This window comes from Emys orbicularis, chromosome 20 (assembly GCF_028017835.1).
Source record: "Emys orbicularis isolate rEmyOrb1 chromosome 20, rEmyOrb1.hap1, whole genome shotgun sequence".
NCBI lineage: Eukaryota > Metazoa > Chordata > Testudines > Emydidae > Emys > Emys orbicularis.
Window position 1 is genome coordinate 11,774,428 of NC_088702.1, and position 23,172 is coordinate 11,797,599.

A 23,172-nucleotide genomic window follows, 5' to 3' on the forward strand; every position below is an offset into this window, starting at 1 on the left:
CAACAGAGAGTAAATATTTGTTCTGGGAGGTGGCTCCATGTTCAGCCTGAGCCTGTGGTTTGAGAGAGCTGCAAATGCCTTTGGTATCAGAATCTACAATTAGCACAAAGTGTGCCAGCAGGAGGGTGCAGTGACTGCAGGGGCTGACGCTGGGAGGGTGCACTTGCCACTTGGGCTGTGCTTTTCCCAGATCCAGGAAACTGGAACACAGGTGTATGGTGAGGGGCACATAGCCAGCTTGACTTGGGATCCCCTCTAGGTGTGGCCACTGCAGCGCCTTAGGGGGTGGGGTGCCTGCACTCCAGGGTGTCGAAGGCATGTTCACTGCTGCTTGTAAAGGCCCCAGAATGTGCCCAGTGTGTCTGAGCATGGGCCAGCCTGCCCGCTCTCTCAGGGGAGCGGGGTGTGTGCCCATAGCATGTCCCATGGGAGTTGGTGTGTTCACTGTGCCTGGCTGAGGGATCAGGGGTGGTCCAGCTGGAACTCCTGGACTGGCTATGGCTGGGTGTGGGCAGGGCCAGGGGCTGCCTAGTGTTATGGTGCAGCGTACATGCAGACAGATTGGATCAAGGCAAATGCTTTTCTGGGAGTGGTGCAACTTTGTAAACCACTTTGCTTCCTAGAATTCAGACCTCCACACCCAGCCTGTAGAAGACCGAGAACCCAGGCTGCCAGCTTGTGCCAGGGTCCCCCTGGTACCCACTCCTGTTCATCAGAGGGTGGAAGGCAGTGAGGCACAACTTGCTTCAAGTTGACTCTTTTTAGACTGACTCTGCTCCTGAGCCTGCAAGCAGGACCAGGTGCCCCCACCACCCCAGTCGTAAAGTGATAGCTTGCAATTCCCACACAGTGCTCAGTACACTACACCATGGTTGGGGTGAGGCCCAGCACCCACCTGTCTTTTGGGAGGCCTGAGCCATAGTGGGTAGGTGGGGGCTGGCTCCACTGGCTGTGGCTAAGTAGGGCCAAGGGGCTGCTTGCCTGCCTGCTGGGGGTAGGGTTAAGAGCCTGTGTGGGCCCAGTTTGTTCTCACCAACTGCTAGGAACTCAGGGCTCCTAGACAGGTGCCGGAAGAGACAGCCCTGCTGGTGCTGTTGCAGCACTCAGCTCCAGGCAGTACATGCACTGATCGAAGCAGGCTCTTGGCAGGGAGCTGGGCCTGCCCTGGCTACAATGCAAGCCTTGTTCCCACCAGAGCTAGGGTGTGGGCAGCAGTTCTGCTAATATCATTAACCTTCCGCTCCCCAACAATGGCTGGGGCTGCCCTTCGGAGCAGAGCCCTGCCCATGCTGGGCCAGGCCCTTGCCAGGGTCACTATCGCCTCCATTGTACAGACAGACAAGACGTGCAGAGCTGGGAGGCGCTACATCTCCTGCTGCCCTGGCTAGGACATTAACTAGTGAACCAGATTCCACTCTACCTGAGCCCAAACTGCTGCTTTCAGCAGTGCAGAGTGGGCTGCTCCCAGCTCCAAAGTAGAGTCAGAACGACCAGCTCTACTGCCCAAGGTGGGCCTACTGGCTTCTGCTCTGAGCAGCTCATCCTGACTGCAGCAGCAGCATTAACTCTGCAGCTTCTCTCACAGCTGGACAACCCCTGAACAGCAGGGAGCGAGTGACCCAAGGGCAGAAGATCCTGCCACACACACTGCCAGGGCCTCAGGTGACTGGCTCCTCCTAAGCCAGCTGCCCACTGTAAAGGTCAATGAGACCCAGTGACAGTAGATGTGCCTGTGTAGATGGGCCACCTAGCACCCCTAGGTCAAAGCAGCCCAGAGGGGAGAAGCAGAAACAGCTCCAGGTACTTTGGGAGCAGAGCTGATGCCCCACCACAGCTAGTTTCCACACCTGGTGCTGAGCAACCCACCCAGATGAACAGCCCATGAGAAGTCCAAGGACTACAGCCAGACACCCATTCTACCACCAAGAGCATCCTGCCACTTCAGGGAGCCTACAATCACCCTGCCCCCCCAGCCCTGTGGCTTCAGGGGACCCTGTGCCAGCAGGCTGAGGAGGGGGTAACTCCTGTCAGGAGCTACCTCGTTATCCAGGGGCCCCCAATAGGGGCTTCCAAAACTAGGGACCCTGATTTCTGGATTCCCCAGAGTCCTGGGAGGGGATGAGCAACACAAACCATGCTCAGCTTGCTGCTGTCTGGCCATTATTGTAACAGTGATTGGGCAGCAGGCTGCTGCTTGCAGCTCCTACAGCATGCTCAGGTAATTACCCCATTGCCTCCTTTGCCCATTTCATCCTGTTATAGAGGTCACAGGTCATGGCACAGCCAAGGCAGAGGGCCCACCCCTGACCCGCCAGCCTACCCACTCGGTCCAGCTGCTTGAAGGCACAGGCTGTTCTGCATGGACATACCTGATCCTTTGTGGATTGCCCCTCAGTACAGGAGGGGAGGCCCAGCTGGGGTAAGGGCCTAGTGCCAGCAAGCCACTCCCACCAGTGAAGGTCTGGCCTCACTCCCTTTCAGGGGGCCTCTGGTGCCATCCCAGACGGGAAGTTGGGCCAATAGGAGCAGCCAGCTGGTCTCCACCAACTCATGCTCCCTCCAGCACAGAAGGACCCGAGCCTGAACACAGCCCAGGCACTATCCCTTTCTGTGCTCCCCTTTCCCGCAGGTTGTGCAGGGGTGGCTGTTCACTTGCCCTGTCATTTCACTCTTTGCTGCCCCAACAGCATCCGTGAGAATCACCAGCTGAGCCAACCCTGCATGAGCTGCCCAGTGCCCCTCCCCCCCACTGCTTTGTGCTGGGCAGCCCATCACACACAAGGACTCAGGGTTATAAACAAGATTTGGGTGACCTTTATTCTGATTGGTGACCTCAGAGATACATTCCACAGTCAGAGTCATCAGAGCACAGGTGACAGCTGCGGCCCAGCTCCAGAGCTGGCCATGCAGCACTGCTGGACCAGCTAGGGTCAAGCCACAAGTCAGCCAGGAGCAATGCTGTTGTAACAGTGGGGCTAGCTCCAGGTGCAATGCACTTCCTAGCTCCTCCACCCATGGAGGGAGCCCAGCACACAGCTGCTCCTAACCTGGAGGGCAGACCATCAGCTGGCTGACAATGCCCTGTCCCAAGTGCCAGGGGCGACAGGGCAGGGTATTGCAGCCCTTTCTTCACCGCCCCAGCTGGGCAGCATTCTGCCTCCATCCCAGCTACTGGAGCCTGGAACATCATGTTACATGTTTCGTTACTAGCACAGGAGAGTTACGCAGAGACAATACAGAAAGCTCTGCAGCACAAGCGCAGGATTAGACACAAGACACTTGCTAGCAGGTCTTACAGCTGAACAGCTAGACCGAGCCCTGCAAGGGAGATTTTTGGTCCTAAGACTATTGACAGATCAGCAAGAGCCACTGGCCTGGGTATCTGGAATGCAAGAAGTGGGTTTGCTGCTTCAGACAGAGCCCCAAGCCCCAGGGAGGAGAGATCTGGCTAGCAGCCATGGCTTTGGCACTTGGCTTTGATGGAAGGGTGGGAGGGGGCAGCCTTGGTTGGTCCCAATGTCAGTCTAGACAGTCATTTGGTCTGTATGGAAATGGAGTTTGGTCCCTACAGAACTAGGGTGTAACAGTTTGGGGGAGTTCTGGGTCTTGTCCCCAGTGTTGCACACTGGGTGCTAGGCCCCCCCCAAGGTGCTGGGATGGGGAGCTTTGAATGCAGACTTTCAGGGCACGAGGCCCTGGCAGGTTTCACTGTGGCGGTTTGCAGGGGGTGTTCAAGGCACCACTCCAATTTTCTAGACTGTAGACAAATATATTAAACCCTAGAGAGGAGGGGGAAGGGATGGTGGAGAGGGAGTGCTGCCAAGCTGGGCTGATCAGAGGATCTGGCGTGGCATCCCATAGCCTGTCATGCCCGCTTGCGATGCACCCCGGTTGGTGCCCATCTGCAGCCCAATCACATTCTGACCCTCCTTCAGCTTGTCTTTAGAGAAGTCGCGGCGGTTCTCCTGGGATTTCCTGGGGGTGAGGAAAACATGAGTCAGACCGGAGAGGTCACAGGGAAAGCATCTGGGTGGCACCTAATGGCTAGGCAGCATTGAAGAGGAGTGGCCCACACTGCACTGTGGAAAGGAAGCTGAGCGGGGCCCAGTGACAGCTCTGCCTTCATTATATTGGCTACACCACAGGACCTTCCAGGACAGTCAGGCTGGATGAGCTGACATCCTGTCCCTCTGTAGAGGGACAGAGACCTAAGTCACTTTGCTTCCATGTAGCCAAGTCCCCAAGCCAGTCACAGACTGAGCCCCAGAGTCCCTCTTGCAGGCTGGGGGAGAGGGGGCAGCAGAGCACTGGGAGGTGCTTGCATCATTTCGAGTCCTCCTGCTGGGAGAGGCAGCTCCTGCACAGCGAAGCTGCCCAGCTCCACTTCCAGTGGCTCCAAGTCAGCTAGAGACAGGGAGACCCAAACCTGACTGCACCCAGGGCTGGGCCACACCCACTTGGCCTGACCACCCACCACTTTGGCCTGAGGGGCTGGTTTTCTGTTACTCTCAGAAGTTCAAGAGCCACTTACTTGGGGAACCAGTTGGGGTCTCCAACAAACAACCCATCTTGCTTTGTGACAGCCAAGCCCCCCAGGTTCATCAGGGTCCTCTGCACACAGGCCATGTTCTTTCCTGGCAGGGCAGAGAGCCTGTGAGTGATGTGCTGCGGTCTGACCTAGGTGTATTCAGCACAGAGCCCAGCCTCTACAGCGAGCCCAGGCAGCACTTGGAGGGGGTCAATAACCCAACCCTACCTGCCAGTGGGGCCTGCTGCTCATCTCACCCCCAAGCTCTCTGGCCCACATGTAGAGCCCTGGCCAGGGTTCAAGATAAGCAGCCATTCCAGAGAATGGTGGCAATACCATCCCCCTCTCCTGGGTCCAAGCACAGCCTTTGGATGTGCCAGGCTGGCTGCATTTGGCAGAAGCATCTGCTGACCCCCGCTAGCAGGTGTGGAGCCTGCTGGGGAAGGGTCAAATGAGCTCTGCTAACTCAGAGAGGCAGGAGACCCACTGCCCCACCCAGATACAAGGGAGGCGGGAGAAGATCTAGGGCATGGGCTGCGTCACCCTGAGGAGGATCCCCAGGATAAGCAGAACCTGGGGAGGCAGCCTTCTGCTGATGAAGCCAGACCCCATGAAGGGGGTGAGTTTGGATTTCTACACAGCACAAGGGCTGGATCTAGAGCAGGCTGCTCATGTGGAGCTTCTAACTCAAAGGTTCCCTGCTCATCCCCATGCTAGGGGTTAAGCCTACCACATGAGCCAGGGCAGTTATGTGCCAGGCCAACCCTTCCCCCCCAGCTCTCCCTACCTTCCCAGAGGTCCACAGTCTGGAAGATGTCAGTGGGTGCAATGCCATACTGCTCAGCAGCCCGCAGGAACTGGGAGATCTGTTCCATCTGCTTGAAGGCCTTGTTTGAGGGATCAGTGTTGGCGACAGGCCCCTGGCCCTTTGGGTAGAGGCTGTTGATGAGTTTGCCGAGCACCTGGGCAGGAAGGACAAGGATAAACCCAGGACTCAGCCAGTGTTCTAGGCTAGTCTCGATAGCAGTCTCCACAGCACCCTGTATCTGGGGACAGGACCATCTGCAGGAGTTACTTCAGGGCAGAGTCACCCCTCGTTAGCTCAGCATAGCCAGTGTGTGCCCTGGAGTGCTCCAGCCCTGCTGGGGGAGGCTCAAGGGGCAGTAGGAAGGACCTGGTGCCTCTGGTCTATAAAGCTGTGCTGCCCCCACACAGAGACCCTGGAGGATGCTTGTATCTCACTGCCCCATCAAGGAGGGGGAATTGCCTGGGGCTCCAGCTCTCTGGAGGGGAAGGGACACCCCAGCTCATGTGAGAAAGCCCAAGCTGCTGGGGCACACGGGGGATCCTCCAACCCCAGTGATACCTACTGTGCCATCTTTCAACCACTCCTGGAATTTCTCTTTCCCGGGCTCAGGCGGCTGGATGCCCCCACACTGCGCCAGGATCCACTGGGTGAGGATCTGCTCCAGCTCTGGATCGTACTGCTTGTCGATCCTCTGCTGAACCTCCCAGCTGAGTCCGTAGGCTGGTCCCCTGTTTGCCATGGCAACGGTGCAGTGTCTGCAGGGCCAACACAGACAGGGCAGGTGAGTGAGGTGCCCTCTACAGTCTGAGCCATGACATGGCAGCACAGGCTGGGGGAGCCAGGAGCCATCAGCCAGACTCAACTGGCACCAAGGGCCCAGCCCCTTTGGCCACTGTTGGGCATCCCAGGGCAGAGTTGATCCTGGCTGGCTGTGGATTAGAGGCTGCCCAGAGAACATTCCCCCCACTCTGAGTTTGGGGGTCTCTACTACAGTGGGGCATGCCTGCCAAAGGCCAGGGACAGAGACCTCCCCTGCTTGCAGGAGGCAGCTCTGTTCTGCAGTCCCAAAGCTAGGTCTCCCCAGAGCAGGAGCAGCATGTGCTGGGGCTGGTCAGAGGGGTTGCAGCATCCTCCCGGCAAGCCAGCTCCACAAGCAGTGGGCACCCAGGCCAGGCCAGGCCGGATCTGCATTTGCACCACTCTGCACAGGTACAGCCAGAAAGCCCTGTCCACTCCCAGCAGAGGCGCACATGCTCTAGGCCCATTTCCTGGTGGGGAGGAGAGCCCTGGGCCTGTGATTGCGGTGCTGAGCATCTCCCATCCAGCTCAAGACTTCATCAAGCCAGCAGGGAGGAGATCCTGTGCTCAGCTGATTGAGCTCTTGAGCCTAGTCCCCAGCACAGCATCCTGCATGCACCCCCACACCGTTCTCTCCAGAGGGCAGAGCACAGCAGCGCTCCTCCCTCCCCTGCAGCTCTGAGCCCCAATGCAAGTGCTGCTGCCAGGTTGTGTCCCCCTTCCCCAGGGTCTGCAAGGGGCACACACCATGACAGGGCTGGCCCCACCTGGTGGGCCTTCCAGATAGAGGGAGCCCTGTACATCCCCTGGCTGGGAGCAGACAGCAATAAGAGCTGGGGCCAACCCACCCACAGCCAATCCTGCATTTAGTCAGATTGGGAGCGGTCTGAGCCTGCAGAGGGAAGCCCAGCACCCAGGTTCCACCCACAGACCAATCACTGCACACAGAGAAACACCATGGAGCCACCCACCCGTCACCCTGCCCACACAGGACCCCCAGCCTTTGCTGGACCCCATCACAGCTCTGCAGTGGGTCACTGAGCACCCCCCAGTGCCCAGCACCAGCCCAACAGGGTCTCTCCAAAGACACTCCCAGCAGCCAGCTCCCCACAGCACCAGTAGCAAGAGGGAGGCTCTCCTACAGTTCCCTGGGCTGCTGATCCAGTGTACAGCAGCATTTCCCAGCCCCAGGGAGGCCCCACCCTAGAGCTGACTGTCAGGGGCCTTGATTGGAGACTTTCTGTCTTCTGGCAAGGTGCAGGGCAGAGGGATGTGCTCCCTCACTCAGTATAGCCCCTCCCCCAGCCCAGGGCTGCCTTTTCGGAAGGCCCTTACCCCAGGGGAAGGAAGCTCTGCTGGAATTTCCTTTGAGGGACGGTCAGACTTCATATGCTGTGTGGTGGGGATGGCTCCAGACATGGCTTCCCCCTCCCCACACCCAGTGCCTGCTTCTGCTATTCCAAGACTGGATCCCTTCAGCTTTTGGGGCACTGTAGGGTCAGCTCTGGTCAGGGGCATTCAGATTCAGCATGTCAGCCCCTCCCCACCCCACCCAAACCCCCTCCCTGGGTGGAAGCCCACTCTGCACGGTCAGGGCAGTTGGATTTTGGGGCAGGAGGGGAGAGGAGACGAGAATATGGTGGGTCAGGATTGTAAAAGAAGCTGCCGCTGCCTTGGCTGCGGCTGGGACCAGGCTCTCTCCAGATGGTGGGAAAGTGCCTGTCCTAGAGCCAGTCTCTCCCACCCACCCCATACACTGGGTGCCGTATCAGGAACGTCAACAGCCCTGCCGTCCAGGCACATTCCAGCCCTAATCTCTGGAACGCAGCTATGTGCTGGGGCCAAGCAGGACGCGCCAGGGCCTCAGCCCAGCCCCAAGCTGCCTGAGGAGCCCAGCAGCTGTTCTGCAGGGGCAAGGGAGCTGCCCAGCCCCACAGGCTGCTATACGGAGCCTTAGGGGGAACCAGGGCCCAAGGACAGATGCAGCCAGGCCAGGGCAAAGCCTCTGGCTGGGGCTGCCAGTCCAGCCCTTCACTGACTCTCAGCTGACACCCCATGTAAGGGGATAGGTGCTGCCCCCCTCCCTACTTGCTGGGATGGTCAATCTCAATTAGGGTGACCACACAGCAAACGTGAAAAATCAGGACAGGGGGTGGGGGGTAATAGGAGCCCATATAAGAAAAAGACCCAAAATAGGACTGTCCCTATAAAATTGGGACATCTGGTCACCCTAATCTCAATTCCACTTGTTCTGCTCCCTCTGCCCAGGCCTGCTGGGGGCAGGCTACTGTCTCAGCTAGGACCAGGCTTTTGGGGAAGAAGAGGGATGAATGAGCTGCAACTCTGATACAATCCACCCCATTGCTCCACCTCCCACCACTGCTGAATCATGCTTGCACCACTGGGTGAGGCCTGAGCTGGAGTTCTCAGCCAGGAGACCACATCGCCTCTGCAAGGGCTGCCAGTGTCATCACCACCTGGAGCAGGGGAGTGTTGCTTGGCCAGGCAGTGACAGCTGCTAGGAGCAGAGGGAGACTGCACATGGTGCCATACAATGCTGCACTCAGCCAAGGGCTCTCCTGGCCAGGAGAGACTTAGGATTCCTGCCTCTCACTCCCATGTTGTGAGAAGCCACAAGCTCTGCCCCAGGTGCAGGCTGCAAATGGAGCAGCTGCTGGCCTTCAACACAGGACCCAGGCATCCGAAGCACATGGGCAAGATGGAGGCAGAGGGGGCCATGCCCAGGAGCTGAGGAGAAGGCTGGACTGTAGGGAGGGCAGCTGGTGGTGCTGGGCAGGCCCCTGCAGGGATGTGAACATGGGCAGTTCTGCTGACACTCCTGGAGGGAGCAAACAGCAGCATTTGATGTGCCAAGCCTGGGTACCCATCCATGCCTGCAGGGCAGCTCTAGCAGAGTCATGGGGAGAGAGGGCACGCAAGCACCAGCTGAGCTGGTCCTTGCAGGGACTTTTGGCCCATGCTGGACACAGTGGACAGGACAACGGCCACCACCCTCTAGATTAAACCGGGAACTGCCTCTGGCTGGGATCTGAACAGACAAGCCCCAATAAACGATCCTGCCAGGCCAGCCCCCCCCCCCCTCCCCAGCCCTGAGGCAGGGCTGAGCCAACAGCCCCCACCATGACGCTGCACCAGCACTTCCTGGATAGCAACTTCTCACCCTTGCAGGGCATTTCCTATCCAAGCAACCCCTCCCCAGTGTCCATGGCAGGCCCCACTCACAGGCCCCACCCTGGGAGCAGGAAGTGGTGGTGGGGCAGGGAAGGGGTTATTTCAGCTCCCCCAGCCATTCTGCAAGGAGAGGCTCCAAGGGGGTCAGCTGGGAAGGAAATAATCAGCATTTGCTGGTCCCTGCCCCGGTGCCAGATGGGAGTGAGGCCTTTCCAGGGATCCCCATTATTTATAGAGCCCCACTGCTCCCTGACCACTTCCCCAGCAGCTCAGTCAGGGGGAGCTCCTTATAATCCTGACCCTCAGCTGGTTGAACAAGGGAACAGCACAACCCAGAGGCACAGGGGCACCCAGCAGCTGGCTCCCCACCCCACCTGTCACTATGGAGCAGGCCTTGCAAGGCCCCCAGTGGACCCAGCACCCACTCCTCCTGTGGAATGTTTGCAGGGTTGGGAAATGGCTCTGGGGCCCAGACTCAAGCAGGGGAGGGGAGGGGTGAATCACTCCCAGCCAGGGACAATTGCTATTGAGCAACTTGGCGATTTAATCAGGTCTGGAGATTGTCAGTAGTTTGGCTCCCTCCAGCCTCCCTCCTTATCCCTCAGTGTCACTGTGAGACTAGCAGCTGAGAGGATGCCACAAGCCAGGGATGCTGCAGCTCTGGGCACCGTTCCTGGGGCAGGAAGCAGGCCCTCCCCCAGCAGGTCTGGTGCCAATATGGCAAGGGAGGGGTGAGAGTGCTCCCCTAGACAGAATGGCACATGCACCCATCCAGGCAGGGGCTCCCAGGCACACACAGGAGGGAGAGGCACTATTCCAGAGCTGGAAGGCCAGTCACTCTACACCCCCCCCCCCCCCAGGCTACAGATGCCTGGGGAAGGGGCCTGAGCCTCTGTGCTAAGGTGGCCTGAAATGCTCTTTCCAGAGGTACTTGAGCAGGCAGGGTGGGGATGAAGCCAGTAATCTCCTGAACCCCCAGCACTGTGGATCCCACCAGGCCTGGGGCTGTTGGGTTTCACTATAGCTCCCCTGAGAACTCACCCAGCTTGCTGGGTACAGGGGAAGGTTTGAGCCACCCCCAAACTGATCTGAGAAAGCAGCTGCAGTATGAGCCTGCCATCCCACTGGCTCTGTTCCCCCCAGCACAAGACTTACCAACCCTCCTGATCGATGGCCCCTGCCTGTCCTCGGCAGTCCCCAAAACCCCAGCCACAGCCAGTGCTCACCCCTGCATCAGGTGTGTCAGTGGCTGCCATCCACAAGCACAGAGCCAGTGTTACTGAGGCAGAGACCATCTGCCCCCAGCGAGGTGCCTGCATGGCTGACAGGTTGGAGGGGGGAGACCCAGCTCAGCAGCAGTGGAATTGCTGCTTTGGGTCTACACCCTGCCTCTGCAGCTCCCCACAGCTGGCAGGTGTGAGGCAGGAGAGCCAGTCTGAGGGGGTGCAGACACACCCAGGTGGGAGCCCTTCACACAAAGGAGCCAGCCCTGAGGGCTCCAGCCCCTCCCTGCCACATGCCAACTCCCAGCCCTCTATGCTGCAGGCAGCTCCTTCCAGTTCAGTGCAGCTGGCCAGAACCACCCACACGGTGGGAAACAGACGGTGGCAAGTCCTGTCTCAGCCTGTTCCAGAAGCTCCTCAGGTTGCACTGCAGCCGGTGGATTGTCTCCCCCTTCCCCACCACCCTGTGCAGGGAGCCCAACTCTCTAGGCAGGTCTCCCAACCAGCACTCAAGACAAGGAGTGGGCTAGCTCACCCCTGGGTCCCAGCCTGTTTAGGGGGCAACAGCAGCCAGTTCACTCAGGATGGGCAGAGCCACGATCATCCTCCCAGGTCAGCCCTAGCCAGGCTCCAGGAAGTCACTGCAGCCTGGTGTCCACCACACTCCTCTGTGGCATGCAGTCCAGGAGCACAAGCGTACAGCTCCTGGGGGGGGGGGGGGGGGGAAGAGAAGGAGAGAGAAGAGAAGAGGAGAAAGGAAGACCTGGGGCAGCGCTGCTAGGAGGTGACTCCCTGCCATCTCCAAGACTGGGAATAGACACCTTCCCTACTAGATCAGCTCTGCAGAGAGCATCTCATGCCCACACTTGCACCATGCAGGTTAGACTGTCAGGCAGTATTCCTGGGAAGCCAGCACCTCCTCAGCCCTTATGCAGATCTAGCTCCTTTCAGGCACATGCTCGCTGAACCATGAAGGGGCCACTTAACGGGAGGCCAGATGCTGCCTGACTCACTGCTCATCACCAACTCACTGAGCCGGGTTTAACTTCTGCACCCCCCCCTCATTAGTTTCACATTCTCAAGCTCAGGACAATCCAGGGCATGTGGGAAGTCTGCCCAGTCCAGCCCTTATATGGCTACTTTTCTGAGAACACGTCTGCTTAGACAGGGTTTGGTTTCCCTACATTAGGGGTTACATCTGTTTGGTACATGCCAGGCCAGCAGTTGGCCATAAACTGGACCTGAGCCAGGAGAGGAGCTGGTGCCACCAATTCTCCAGTTCATCCTGCCAGGTGTTGAGAGCTGACGGCACAAGGCAGCTTTGTCCCAGCATGTCAGGGAGGAAGGAAACCTACATCATCTCATTTCCCAGAACAGTCCCTACCTGTGAGCCATCAGCGCCATGTGAGCATGCCCACCGGTGTAATACAGGCAGGGTTAGAGCCAGGCTGCCTCAGCCACACAGCCAAGTGCACGGTCATATCTAGGACCAGAGGATGTGGTGCCCTTGCAGGCTGGGCAGCTGGCTGGCGGGCAGGGACTTGGTTATTCACGAGGCTCCCTTCCCAAACATGTACTCTCAATGTGTACATGGGATACACACACAGGAGGGTCATGAAGCATGATGAAAAGGGGTGCTACCTCTGTACATGGCCTATGCACCCCACCCCCCAGCCCTGAGCCCCCTCCCGCACCCAGACTCCCTTCCTTGGCAAGTATAATTCTTAGTTAACCAGAATTTTTGACTAACTGGCACCCCTCCCCCCCGCCCCAACATGCCAGATAACAAAGCTTTACTGTATTTAGCTTCACAAAGTGCTCAGACACTGACACAGAGGCAACATCCTGTACCTACAGATCTAACCAGCCAGGTGAGCAACCTCAGCCAATGACTGGAAACTGAAATCAGCAAAGTGCTAACGGAAAAGCAACAGCAGATTCAGTGACGGTCATTAGCCACTAAGTAAGTTGGCAAGGGATGTGGGGATTTGACATCACATGGAGATTTGACATTGAGCTCGGCTGGCAGTTCTGGGTGGAGGCAGGAATCCCTGGCTGGGAGGCTCTGGCCTGTGCTAAGCAGTCACTCAGACTGGATGATCACAACCATCTCTTCTGGTCTTGAAATCTAGGCAAATGTTGCTTTAATTGGGTCTTGTTGTCTGGAGAGCATCAGGCTACGCTAGCTCATTGTTCTCTCACAGTCTGGACATGGGCAGCAAACTGGACACTCTGCACAGTGGGACTGGGCCAGCTGCCTCCAAGCCAGTGTGCTATGCCACACCCTTCACTGGGAACATGGGCGGAGGCAGCACCTGTCCCATCCAGGCAGTAAGGTAGCTGCGAGCAGCCACTGCTAGAACCCACAAGCTGGCTGGAGATTTGTTTGCATCATTTACATTCTCTGGATACAGACATGCCCTCACTCACTTATTTGTGCTTCCACCTGCCCCCAAGTGGGACCTGCAGGCACTTTGAGAAGCTGATTGAGGAGGGCTGTCCCCAGAGCCCCCCACCCCCATGCCAAGCCTTGGATCAGTCCTTGGCAGACAGGAGGGGTGGCCGAGCACCCCAAAGGGTCAGAGCCCACTTCCGCTCACCAGCGGCAGTGAAGCTTTGCAGAGTTAGAGCAACATCAAGTGGGGCCCGGCCTGCACCAGGGCTCAGACAGCAGCAAGAGGGCTGAGAGGGAGGGAGAGCGCCCCACTTCCCATAAGATTAGTGGGACAGACTCTGGTGCTTAGCCAGAGGCTCTTGGCAAGGATTCTCTGAGGACAGGCCCCAGAAAAGGCATGAAGGGGGATTGGAAGGGCCCGTGCCCAGGTCAGTGGCCCTACCTGGGAAGCCACAGAAGAGGTAGCTGAGCTTCTGGAGAGTGGTTGCAGAGAGGGCAGCCATCAGGCCCAGCCTGGAGTGGCTGTGAAAGGCAGCTCCCCAGGAGCATTAGCAGCACTGGGCTCCGGGCCAAGGATCAGCAGTAACTGAAATTGGTGGAGACAGGCCTGATTTCCTGCCACAGTTGGAGTCTGCTGGAGACAGGAGCACTCTCTCTGCAGGGGGAGGCTGGAAGACAAGAGCGCCAGCCCTGGGGGAGGGGAGAGGATGCTACTGAATCCCGCAGAGCAGAAAGCAGCCACCAGAGTTTAGCACCCAGGTGGCCAGGAAGCGATAAGCCCTCAGAGGAACTGATCCCCCCCCTTCCCCGCCCCATCTGAGCAGGGAGGGGGGAGTTGCTGCTGCTGAAATCCCCACAAACAGGAAACCCCCTGGAAGTGTGGGCAGGTCCCCTGGGGATGTTACCATGGCAACAGAACACAAGCCAGCCACAGACCCAAGGGCACCAAAAGTGCAGGGGCACTGCCATACTTGGGTCCCATGAGGGCAGCATGTTCATGTGGGCACACCAGAGTACAGGGCTCCACAAGGCACGTGTCTGGGCAGAGACACCCCACATGAAGGGCTCTGGCTAAGAGCTGCCAAGGAGGGGAGCGAGCCAGCAAGAGGGTACAAGCCCCATGCTGGGCCCTTGGGCAGAGAGCCTGGCTGGGGAGCAGCAGCTCAGGACAGGGAAGGAAAGCCACCCCGCTCTCCTCCCCAGGAGTTTGGACCAGCTCTGTTTTTGTCTGTCACTCCCCCACCCCCAAGAGCCCAGGGGGAGGAGCTAGGGTTACCACCTGGTTGGTGCCAGACTGGCTTGGCCGGTTTTGTAATGGATTTGCCAGTTGCCCCCAAAAAAGCAGCAGATTAAATGAAGTGTGGGTCTAAAGATGAGCTATTCCACAGGACTGTCAAATGTTAACAGTGTCTGTGTGCAGCTAAGGATGCTCAGTGTTCCCACTTCTGGGGTTTAAGTAAGAAATTGATGTTATCAATCTTCTCTCTCTGTGTTCTCTCTAGATACTATAAGTGGCAGTTAAAGGGAGGGGGGTTGCGGAGTTGCCTTGTGGTTGGGGGTGCAGCAGGCTTACTTGGAGGGTGCTGATATTTTTGCATTTCAAAGGTAGTAACTCCAAGAGGAGCCAACAGAGTCTGCAGCTTCAGCTGTTGAGACTGCCAAGGTGTGGGGGGGGAGTCAGGAGGGAGAAAAGGCCCCACCCTAGAAGCCACACTACTCACACCCCTCCTCCTGCCACCCCCACATCCACTCACTTCCAGCCCATGTTCTTGAGGGCACTGACCTTGGCTCCAGCTGGGAGGGCCCCCAGCACCCAAGCAGGCAAGCCACAAGGAGACTCAGCCATGCACACTGCAGCTCTCTTGGCTTTCAGGTCAGCTCTTTGGAGCCTGTTGGCTTGAGGGGGAGCCGCAGATGGACTAGTGGGGGAGGCAGTAGGGATTACTGGGTGGGGGGGGTGTAGAGTCTCTCCCCCGCCCCACTGCAGATTCTCCCTGCTCAGAGCTGGGCCGCCCAGGATTAGCACCCCCGCCCAAGAGAGCTCTTCTGGGTCCCTAGACAGGAGCCACTCCAACCTGCAGTTTCCAGAACTGAGCACCCTGGAGGCAGAGGAGGATGTGGTGAAGGCAGGAGGCATGAGCCAGATCGGCATCTCATGAAACTTTAGAAGGCACTCCCCCCCCCCCCCAATTCAGGGGCTCAGCCAGCTGCAGAGAGATGCTCATTACAGATGGGAATAAAAATGCCAGCTCTGCCTGCCCCTGGAGTGGTGCCAGCAAGCAGCAGGTCGATTCACATGAACAGCAGCTGCTGTTTTATGGGGTAGTTTCACTTTATGGAGGCGCTCAATTCAGCTGTGAGCAGACTCCCATAAAACATTCCAGCCCAAGAGCACAGGCTGTTAACACGCTATTAATCTGCTGCCCCAGGACATGCTGCCACCCTCCCCCAAGCCTTCACGAGCCCAGGCCTGCTGTACCTTGACACTGGAGCTTGCCAAACTGGGAGCTGGACAAGGCCTTTTCCCTCGGCCATTCCACAGGAGTGATCTACACAGCACTGGAACCACTTCCACTGTACCACTCCAGTGGCTGCTGTTCTACTGATCAAAAGGGGCAGCTGCAGCCTGGTCATACAAGACTAACTATGCCAGCAGGGGAGGCACCGCTATGCCAGCAGCGCAGCATCCACCGCTGATTTAGCTCCTGCAGAGCCCCACCCTATCCAGCACAGCTACATTGGTACAAACGGTCTGCTAGACCACTGGTTCTCAGCCTTTCCAGACTACTGTCCCCCTTTCAGGAGTTTGATTGGTTTGCATACCCCAAACTTCACCTTGCTTAAAAACTACTTGCTTACAGAACCAGACATAAAAATACAAGTGCCACAGCCACACTATTACTGACTTTCTCATTTTCACCATATAAATATAATTACTTACATTTCAGTGCATAGTATATAAAGCTGTATAGACAACTCACTGTTTGTATGACATTTTAGTTTGCACTGACTTCACTAGTGCTTTGTGTAGCCTGTTCGAACACTAGACAGATATCTAGATGAGCTGATGTACCCCCTGGAAGACCTCCGCATGCCCCCAGGGGTACACGCATCCCTAGTTGAGAACTACTGCCTTAGACCAGGCCTTCCTTGCCTCTCATCAGGGGCTGCCCAAGCTCTTCAATGAGGAATTTTCACACCACAGCCCGAGAAAAGCAGCCTGGAGGCTATGGATGAAGTGCAGCCACCGCACTGGCCAACAGGAGGCTACGGAGTGGATGCCAGGCATGGCCACACCCTGACCAGCCGGCTGGAGGGAAAGGACTTAGGAGCTGGAGAGCTCACCCATTATTTGCACTCTGGGTCAAAGCAGCATTAGCCTGCCTGAGGGACCAGCTGTGGCTGTTCTAAGTGGCAGGTCCCTCAGGGGAGGGCAAAGGCCTCATATGTCTCCAATGCTCCATTTTAGAAGCAGAGTCCTGGAAACGGACCAGCGTCCAGAGAATTGGGTCAGACCCAGAAGCGCGGCTAGTTTTTCCTTTTCTGGAGAGAAAAGAGGGCCCAGGCCGGGAGACTGTTTTGAGCATGAAGTCGTCAGCCCCGCACCGGCCTTTGTAAGCACTGTGCTGCTTGCCAAGCTAGGGAGCTCATGGCAGGGGGAGGAGAGCAGGCCTGGCGCCAGGAGCAGCAGCACAAGCAGCCAGTTTGCAGAAGTTCCCCGATTTATAAGTTTGTTGTAGCAACAAGCTGCTAGCTCCAGCCGGCTGCAGAGGGGTCACGATCCCCGAGGAGACAGCAGTTTCTGCACTAGCGACCCAGACTTTCCCCACAGCACCCGAGCGCCTTCGCCAGTGGCCATCTCTGGGAGGGCGAAGCAGCTACCTCGCCTATCCAGCTCCCCTCTGGTGCGCTCGCTCCAGTCATGACAGATTTAACAGCACCTCCCCCCCCGAGCAATCAAACAGGGAGTCCTGGGGCAGCCTTCGCTGGCAGCGGCACCGAGCAAAGCCACCCCTTTTAAGAACCCACCCAGTGGCACGGCCGAGCTCCGGGTCCCAGGCACACCAAGCCAGGGGCTCAGCCCAGCCCCAGCCCCAGACCCGGGGCAGGTCGGCCGGCTGCTGTTCTGACACGTGGGAAGCCTGCGCCGGGGCCGCGACCGCTCGATCAGCCCGCGGAACTGCAGCATAACGCTCGCTGCGCACGAGGGGCAGGCAGCGCACCTGGCCCCACTGCGCGGCCCGACACCAGCTTCCAGCAGCCGGACGGGCAGGACCCGGTAACAGCCCCGCACGCCGGCCACTTTCACCAGTACCCAAACCCACCCGGCCCGCCCACGGGACCAGACTTCGGGAACTCCCCAGTCCCGCGGGGAGCTGCCCGGAGCGCGGCACCTACAGCAGCCGGGAAAGAGCGGGAGCAGCCCCCAGTGGCCCCGCGCTCGCCCCCGAGCGTGAGACAAGGCAGGTTCCCCTCGCGCCCGGCCCCGACCTCCCTGCAGAGAGCGGCCCCGGCCCAGAGCCCCCCAGTTGGGGGCGCCCCACCCATCCCCGACGCGGCTCTGACCTGCTGGCGACGGCCTGGAGCTAGAGCGATGCGATGGGGCCGCACCCAGCCCGCGCGGCTATTTGAGGGCTGATGTCAGCGTCCGGGGACGGGGGCGGTGCCGGGGGAAGGGACTTAAAGGGCCGGGAGGCGCTAGCCCCGCCTTGTAGTGAGGCGGATGCGGTGGTGCCAGGCGCCCTTCAGGGCTGGAGCCGCCTGGGTTCTACCGGGCCCTCGCAGGAGCTACATGCTTTGAACCTGCCTTTGGCAACGCTGCGTTCCCCTACCCTGGGTCGAGCCCAGCCGCCCTCACCCCTGCGGCACCTTCCGGGGAGCAGGGCGCTGAGTTCAGGGAGGCCGTGTAGCGGGAAGCCACTGGGGAAAACCCACCCGGTCGCCTTGCAGTGCTTCTATATCCTGGGGAATTTTTGAGTAAAATGTTTTGAATGAAAATTCCCGATTTCCCAAGTTGAAACGTTTTACTCACAAGTTTCCAGGTTTTGGGAAATTTCCCAGGATATAGAAGCACTGTAAAAAACTTTATCTGGACATTTTTCACCAGATTTGGGAAATTTTTACCACTAGGTTGGGAAAAGTTGGCATCAGGATATAGAAGCACTGCCCCCTTGCCCTAGAGGCCAGGCTGTAACTGTCAGTTACTGACACACACCTGAGACTATTGTAGCTTTTCACAGCCCCCAGGCAGGGGTCCAGCTACAATCAGGGGCGGCTCCAGGTACCAGCGCACCAAGCACGTGCCTGGGGCGGCAAGCTGCGGTCGGCCTGCCGGTCGCTGTGAGGGCAGCAGTCAGGCGGCTTTCAGCGGCATGCCTGCGGGAGGTCCGCCGGTCCCGCGGTTTTGGCGGCAGTTCGGGGGCGGGTACGCCAAAGGCGCGGGACCAGCGGGCCTCCCGCAGGCATGCCGACGAATCTGCCTGACTGCCGTGCTTGGGGTGGCAAAATACATAGAGCCGCCCCTGGCTACAATCCCCAGATACAGAACTCTGGGAAGGGAGGATCAAGGTCTTGGCTCAGCCTTAACCTCCCCCCTATTTCCATGCTCTGAAAAACCAAACCCAGAGAATATTCTACCCATGCTCAACCTCAGTTCTGCCTCTACCCCTCCCCGCATGGAGGGGGGCGAAAAAGTACATCACCTGCCTTTTGGTGGAGGATGGTGCCCACCCTCCTGGATCTGGAGGAGATACGCAGGAGGGCCAGGGCCTTCGACGTGAGCCTTTCCTCCCCAGATCTGACCGATCCCGAAGCTTGCAGAGTGCTCTGGACCAAGCTCCCAACGGTCAGCGCAGGTGACCGGAACCGGCTGGAGCTGCTTCTCTCTCTGGCCGAGCTCTCAGAAGTCCTCCATCTCATGCCCACCAATAAATCCCCAGGCATGGACAGGCTGACCGTGGAGTTCTACCACGTGTTCTGGGATGTCCTCGGCCTGGACCTAGTCACCATCTGAGCTGAGTCCTTGAAAAGCGGGGTCCTCCCTCTCTCGTGCAGGCAAGCTGTGCTCGCCTTGCTTCCAAAGAAGTGGGACCCCCGTGACCTTCGGAGTTGGTGTCCCATCTCGTTCCTCAGCACGGACTATAAGGTCGTAGCGAAGGCCATCTTGCTGCAGCTGAGGTCTGTGCTGGTGGACGTGGTCCATCCCGACCAGACCTACACCGTCCTAGGCTGGACCATCTTTGACAATCTGAATTTGGTCAGGGACCTCTTGGAGCTGGGGCATAGGGATGGTCTGTCATCGCCCTCCTGTCCCTGGACCAGGAGAAGGCATTCGACAGGGTGGACCATGGGTATCTCCTGGGCACTCTGCAAGCATTTGGCTTCGGGCCTCAGTTTGTGGGCTTTCTCCAGGTGCTGTACGCTGACGCGGAGTGTCTGGTCAGGCTCAACTGGACCCTGACCGAGCCGGTCAGCTTCGGGCTGGGAGTACGGCAGGGGTGCCCCGTCTCGGGTCAGCTGTAGAATCATAGAATATCAGGGTTGGAAGGGACCTCAGGAGGTCATCTAGTCCAACCCCCTGCTCAAAGCAGGACCAATTCCCAACTAAATCATCCCAGCCAGGGCTTTGTCAAGCCGGGCCTTAAAAACCTCCAAGGAAGGAGACTCCACCACCTCCCTAGGTAATGCATTCCAGTGCTTCACCACCCTCCTAGTGAAATAGTGTTTCCTAATATCCAACCTAGACCTCCCCTACTGCAACTTGAGACCATTGCTCCTTGTTCTGTCATCTGCCACCATTGAGAACAGCCGAGTTCCATCCTCTTTGGAACCCCCCTTCAGGTAGTTGAAGGCTGCTATCAAATCCCCCCTCATTCTTCTCTTCTGGAGACTAAACAATCCCAGTTCCCTCAGCCTCTCCTCATAAGTCATGCGCTCCAGACCCCTAATCATTTTTGTTGCCCTCCGCTGGACTCTTTCCAATTTTTCCACATCCTTCTTGTAGTGTGGGGCCCAAAACTGGACACAGTACTCCAGATGAGGCCTCACCAATGTCGAATAAAGGGGAACGATCACGTCCCTCGATCTGCTGGCAATGCCCCTACTTATACAGCCCAAAATGCCGTTAGCCTTCTTGGCAACAAGAGCACACTTGTGGCCGGCGTGCGGGGCTGTTACCGGCGTGTTGACTCATATCCAGCTTCTCGTCTACTGTGACCCCTAGGTCCTTTTCTGCAGAACTGCTACCTAGCCATTTGGTCCCTAGTCTGTAGCTGTGCATGGGATTCTTCCGTCCTAAGTGCAGGACTCTGCACTTGTCCTTGTTGAACCTCATCAGGTTTCTTTTGGCCCAATCCTCTAATTTGTCTAGGTCCCTCTGTATCCGATCCCTACCCTCTAGTGTATCTACCACGCCTCCAGAAACCCCCCTGGGAGCTGCCACCTAATGTGCAAAGACTACCCCTGCTTCTGTTTTCCCTGCCAGCTCAGGACTCCAGCACCCCGTCTCGCTGAGCCAGACACTCCTGTCTGCTCTAACAAAGACTCAGGGTCTGAATCACTTGTCCCAAAGCTGCAAGTTTACCTGAAAACCAGCTCACAGGAGTGTGCTTGTCTTTAGCACTCAGATGCCCAACTCCCAATGGGGTCTAAACCCAGATAAATCCGTTTTACCCTGCATAAAGCTTATGCAGGGCAAACTCATAAATTGTTCGCCCTCTATAACACTGATAGAGAGATATGCACAGTTGTTTGCTCCCCCAGGTATTAATACATACTCTGAGTAAATTACTAAATAAAAAGTGATTTTATTAAATACAGACAGTAGGATTTAAGTGGTTCCAAGTAGTAACAGACAGAACAAAGTAAGTCACAAGCAAAATAAAATAAAATGCGCAAATCTATGCCTAATCAAACTAAATACAGATAATCTCACCCTCAGAGATGCTTCAGTAAGTTTTTCTCAGACTGGACACCTTCCAGGCCTGGGCACAATTCTTTCCCCTGGTACAGCTTTTGTTCCAGCTTAGGTGTTATCTAGGGGATTCTCCATGATGGCTCCTCTCCCCCTCTCAGTTCTCTTCCACCCCTTTATATATCTTTTGCATAAGGCGGGAACCCTTTGTTCCTCTGAGTTTCCACCCCCTCCCCTCACTGGAAAAGCACCAGGTTAAAGATGGATTCCAGTTCAGGTGACATGATCACATGTCACTGCAAGACTTCATTACTCACTTGCCAGCACACACATATACAGGGAGACTCACAGGTAAACAGCCATCTGCAGACAATGGGAGTCATCAAGATTCCAAACCATTATTAATGGCCCACACTTTACATAATTACAATAGGCCCTCAGAGTTACATTTTATATTTCTAGTTTTAGATACAAGAGTGGTACATTTCTACAAATAGGATGATCACACTCAGTAGATTATGAGCTTTGTAATGATACCTTACAAGAGACCTTTTGCATGAAGCATATCCCAGTTACATTATACTCACTTATATTTTTATAAAACCATATAGACTGCACAACGTCACACCTCTGTATCCGATCCCTACCCTCTAGTGTATCTACCACGCCTCCTAGTTTAGTGTCATCGGCAAACCTGCTGAGAGTGCAGTCCACACCATCCTCCAGATCATTAATAAAGATATTAAACAAAACCGGCCCCAGGACCGACCCTTGGGGCACTCCGCTTGAAACGGGCTGCCAACTAGACATGGAGCCATTGATCACTACCCGTTGAGCCCGACGATCTAGCCAGCTTTCTATCCACCTTACAGTCCATTCATCCAGCCCATACTTCTTTAACTTGGCAGCAAGAATACTGTGGGAGACCGTATCGAAAGCTTTGCTAAAGTCAAGGAATAACACATCCACTGCTTTCCCCTCATCCACAGAGCCAGTTATCTCATCATAGAAGGCAATTAGGTTAGTCAGGCACGACTTCCCCTTGGTGAATCCATGCTGACTGTTCCTGATCACTTTCCTCTCCTCTAAGTGTTTCATAATTGATTCCTTGAGGACCTGCTCCATGATTTTTCCAGGGACTGAGGTGTGGCTGACTGGCCTGTAGTTCCCCGGATCCTCCTCCTTCCCTTTTTTAAAGATGGGCACTACATTAGCCTTTTTCCAGTCATCCGGGACCTCCCCCGATCGCCATGAGTTTTCAAAAATAATGGCTAATGGCTCTGCAATCTCATCCGCCAACTCCTTTAGCACCCTCGGATGCAGCGCATCCGGCCCCATGGACTTGTGCACGTCCAGTTTTTCTAAATAGTCCCGAACCACTTCTTTCTCCACAGAGGGCTGGTCACCTTCTCCCCATATTGTGCTGCCCAGTGCAGCAGTCTGGGAGCTGACCTTGTGTGAAGACAGAGGCAAAAAAAGCATTGAGTACATTAGCTTTTTCCACATCCTCGGTTCCTAGGTTGCCTCCCTCATTCAGTAAGGGGCCCACACTTTCCTTGACTTTCTTCTTGTTGCTAACATACCTGAAGAAACCCTTCTTGTTACTCTTAACATCTCTTGCTAGCTGCAACTCCAAGTCTGATTTGGCCTTCCTGATTTCACTCCTGCATGCCTGAGCAATATTTTTATACTCCTCCCTGGTTATTTGTCCAATCTTCCACTTCTTGTAAGCTTCTTTTTTGCGTTTAAGATCAGCAAGGATTTCACTGTTTAGCCAAGCTGGTCGCCTGCCATATTTACTATTCTTTCTACACATCGGGATGGTTTGTTCCTGCAACCGCAATAAGGATTCTTTAAAATACAGCCAGCTCTCCTGGACCCCTTTGCCCTTCATGTTATTCTCCCAGGGGATCCTGCCCATCTGTTCTCTGAGGGAGTCAAAGTCTGCTTTTCTGAAGTCCAGGGTCCGTATTCTGCTGTTCTCCTTTCTTCCTTGTGTCAGGATCCTGAACTCGACCATCTCATGGTCACTGCCTCCCAGGTTCCCATCCACTTTTGCTTCCCCTACTAATTCTTCCCTGTTTGTGAGCAGCATGTCAAGAAAAGCTCTGTCCCTAGTTGGTTCCTCCAGCACTTGCACCAGGAAATTGTCCCCTACACTTTCCAAAAACTTCCTGGATTGTCTGTGCACCGCTGTATTGCTCTCCCAGCAGATATCAGGGTGATTAAAGTCTCCCATGAGAACCAGGGCCTGCGGTCTAGCAACTTCTGCTAGTTGCCAGAAGAAAGCCTCGTCCACCTCATCCCCCTGGTCTG

General features: G+C 56.7%; 1 protein-coding gene across 1 annotated transcript; it reads right to left on the minus strand.

Annotated features, from left to right (window-relative positions):
* Nucleotides 1-2,791: 2,791 nt before the first annotated feature.
* On the minus strand, nt 2,792-17,594 carry TAGLN2 (transgelin 2). The gene is made up of 5 exons (XM_065419842.1): nt 17,511-17,594; nt 5,899-6,091; nt 5,316-5,490; nt 4,532-4,634; nt 2,792-3,975 (listed from the first exon to the last, which is right to left on the minus strand). The coding sequence occupies exons 2-5, from the start codon at nt 6,073-6,075 to the stop codon at nt 3,834-3,836; spliced, it is 597 nt and encodes a 198-aa protein (XP_065275914.1). The 5' UTR covers nt 6,076-6,091; nt 17,511-17,594; the 3' UTR covers nt 2,792-3,833.
* Nucleotides 17,595-23,172: the final 5,578 nt, after the last annotated feature.

Coding starts and splice junctions, on each gene's coding strand:
- TAGLN2 (XM_065419842.1), bottom strand. CDS start 6,075: ATGGCAAACAGGGGACCAGCCTACGGACTCAGCTGGGAGGTTCAGCAG. Junction 5,491..5,898: donor AGTGGTTGAAAGATGGCACA/GTAGGTATCACT, acceptor CTTCCTGCCCAG/GTGCTCGGCAAACTCATCAA. Junction 3,976..4,531: donor GACCCCAACTGGTTCCCCAA/GTAAGTGGCTCT, acceptor CCTCACCCCCAG/GAAATCCCAGGAGAACCGCC.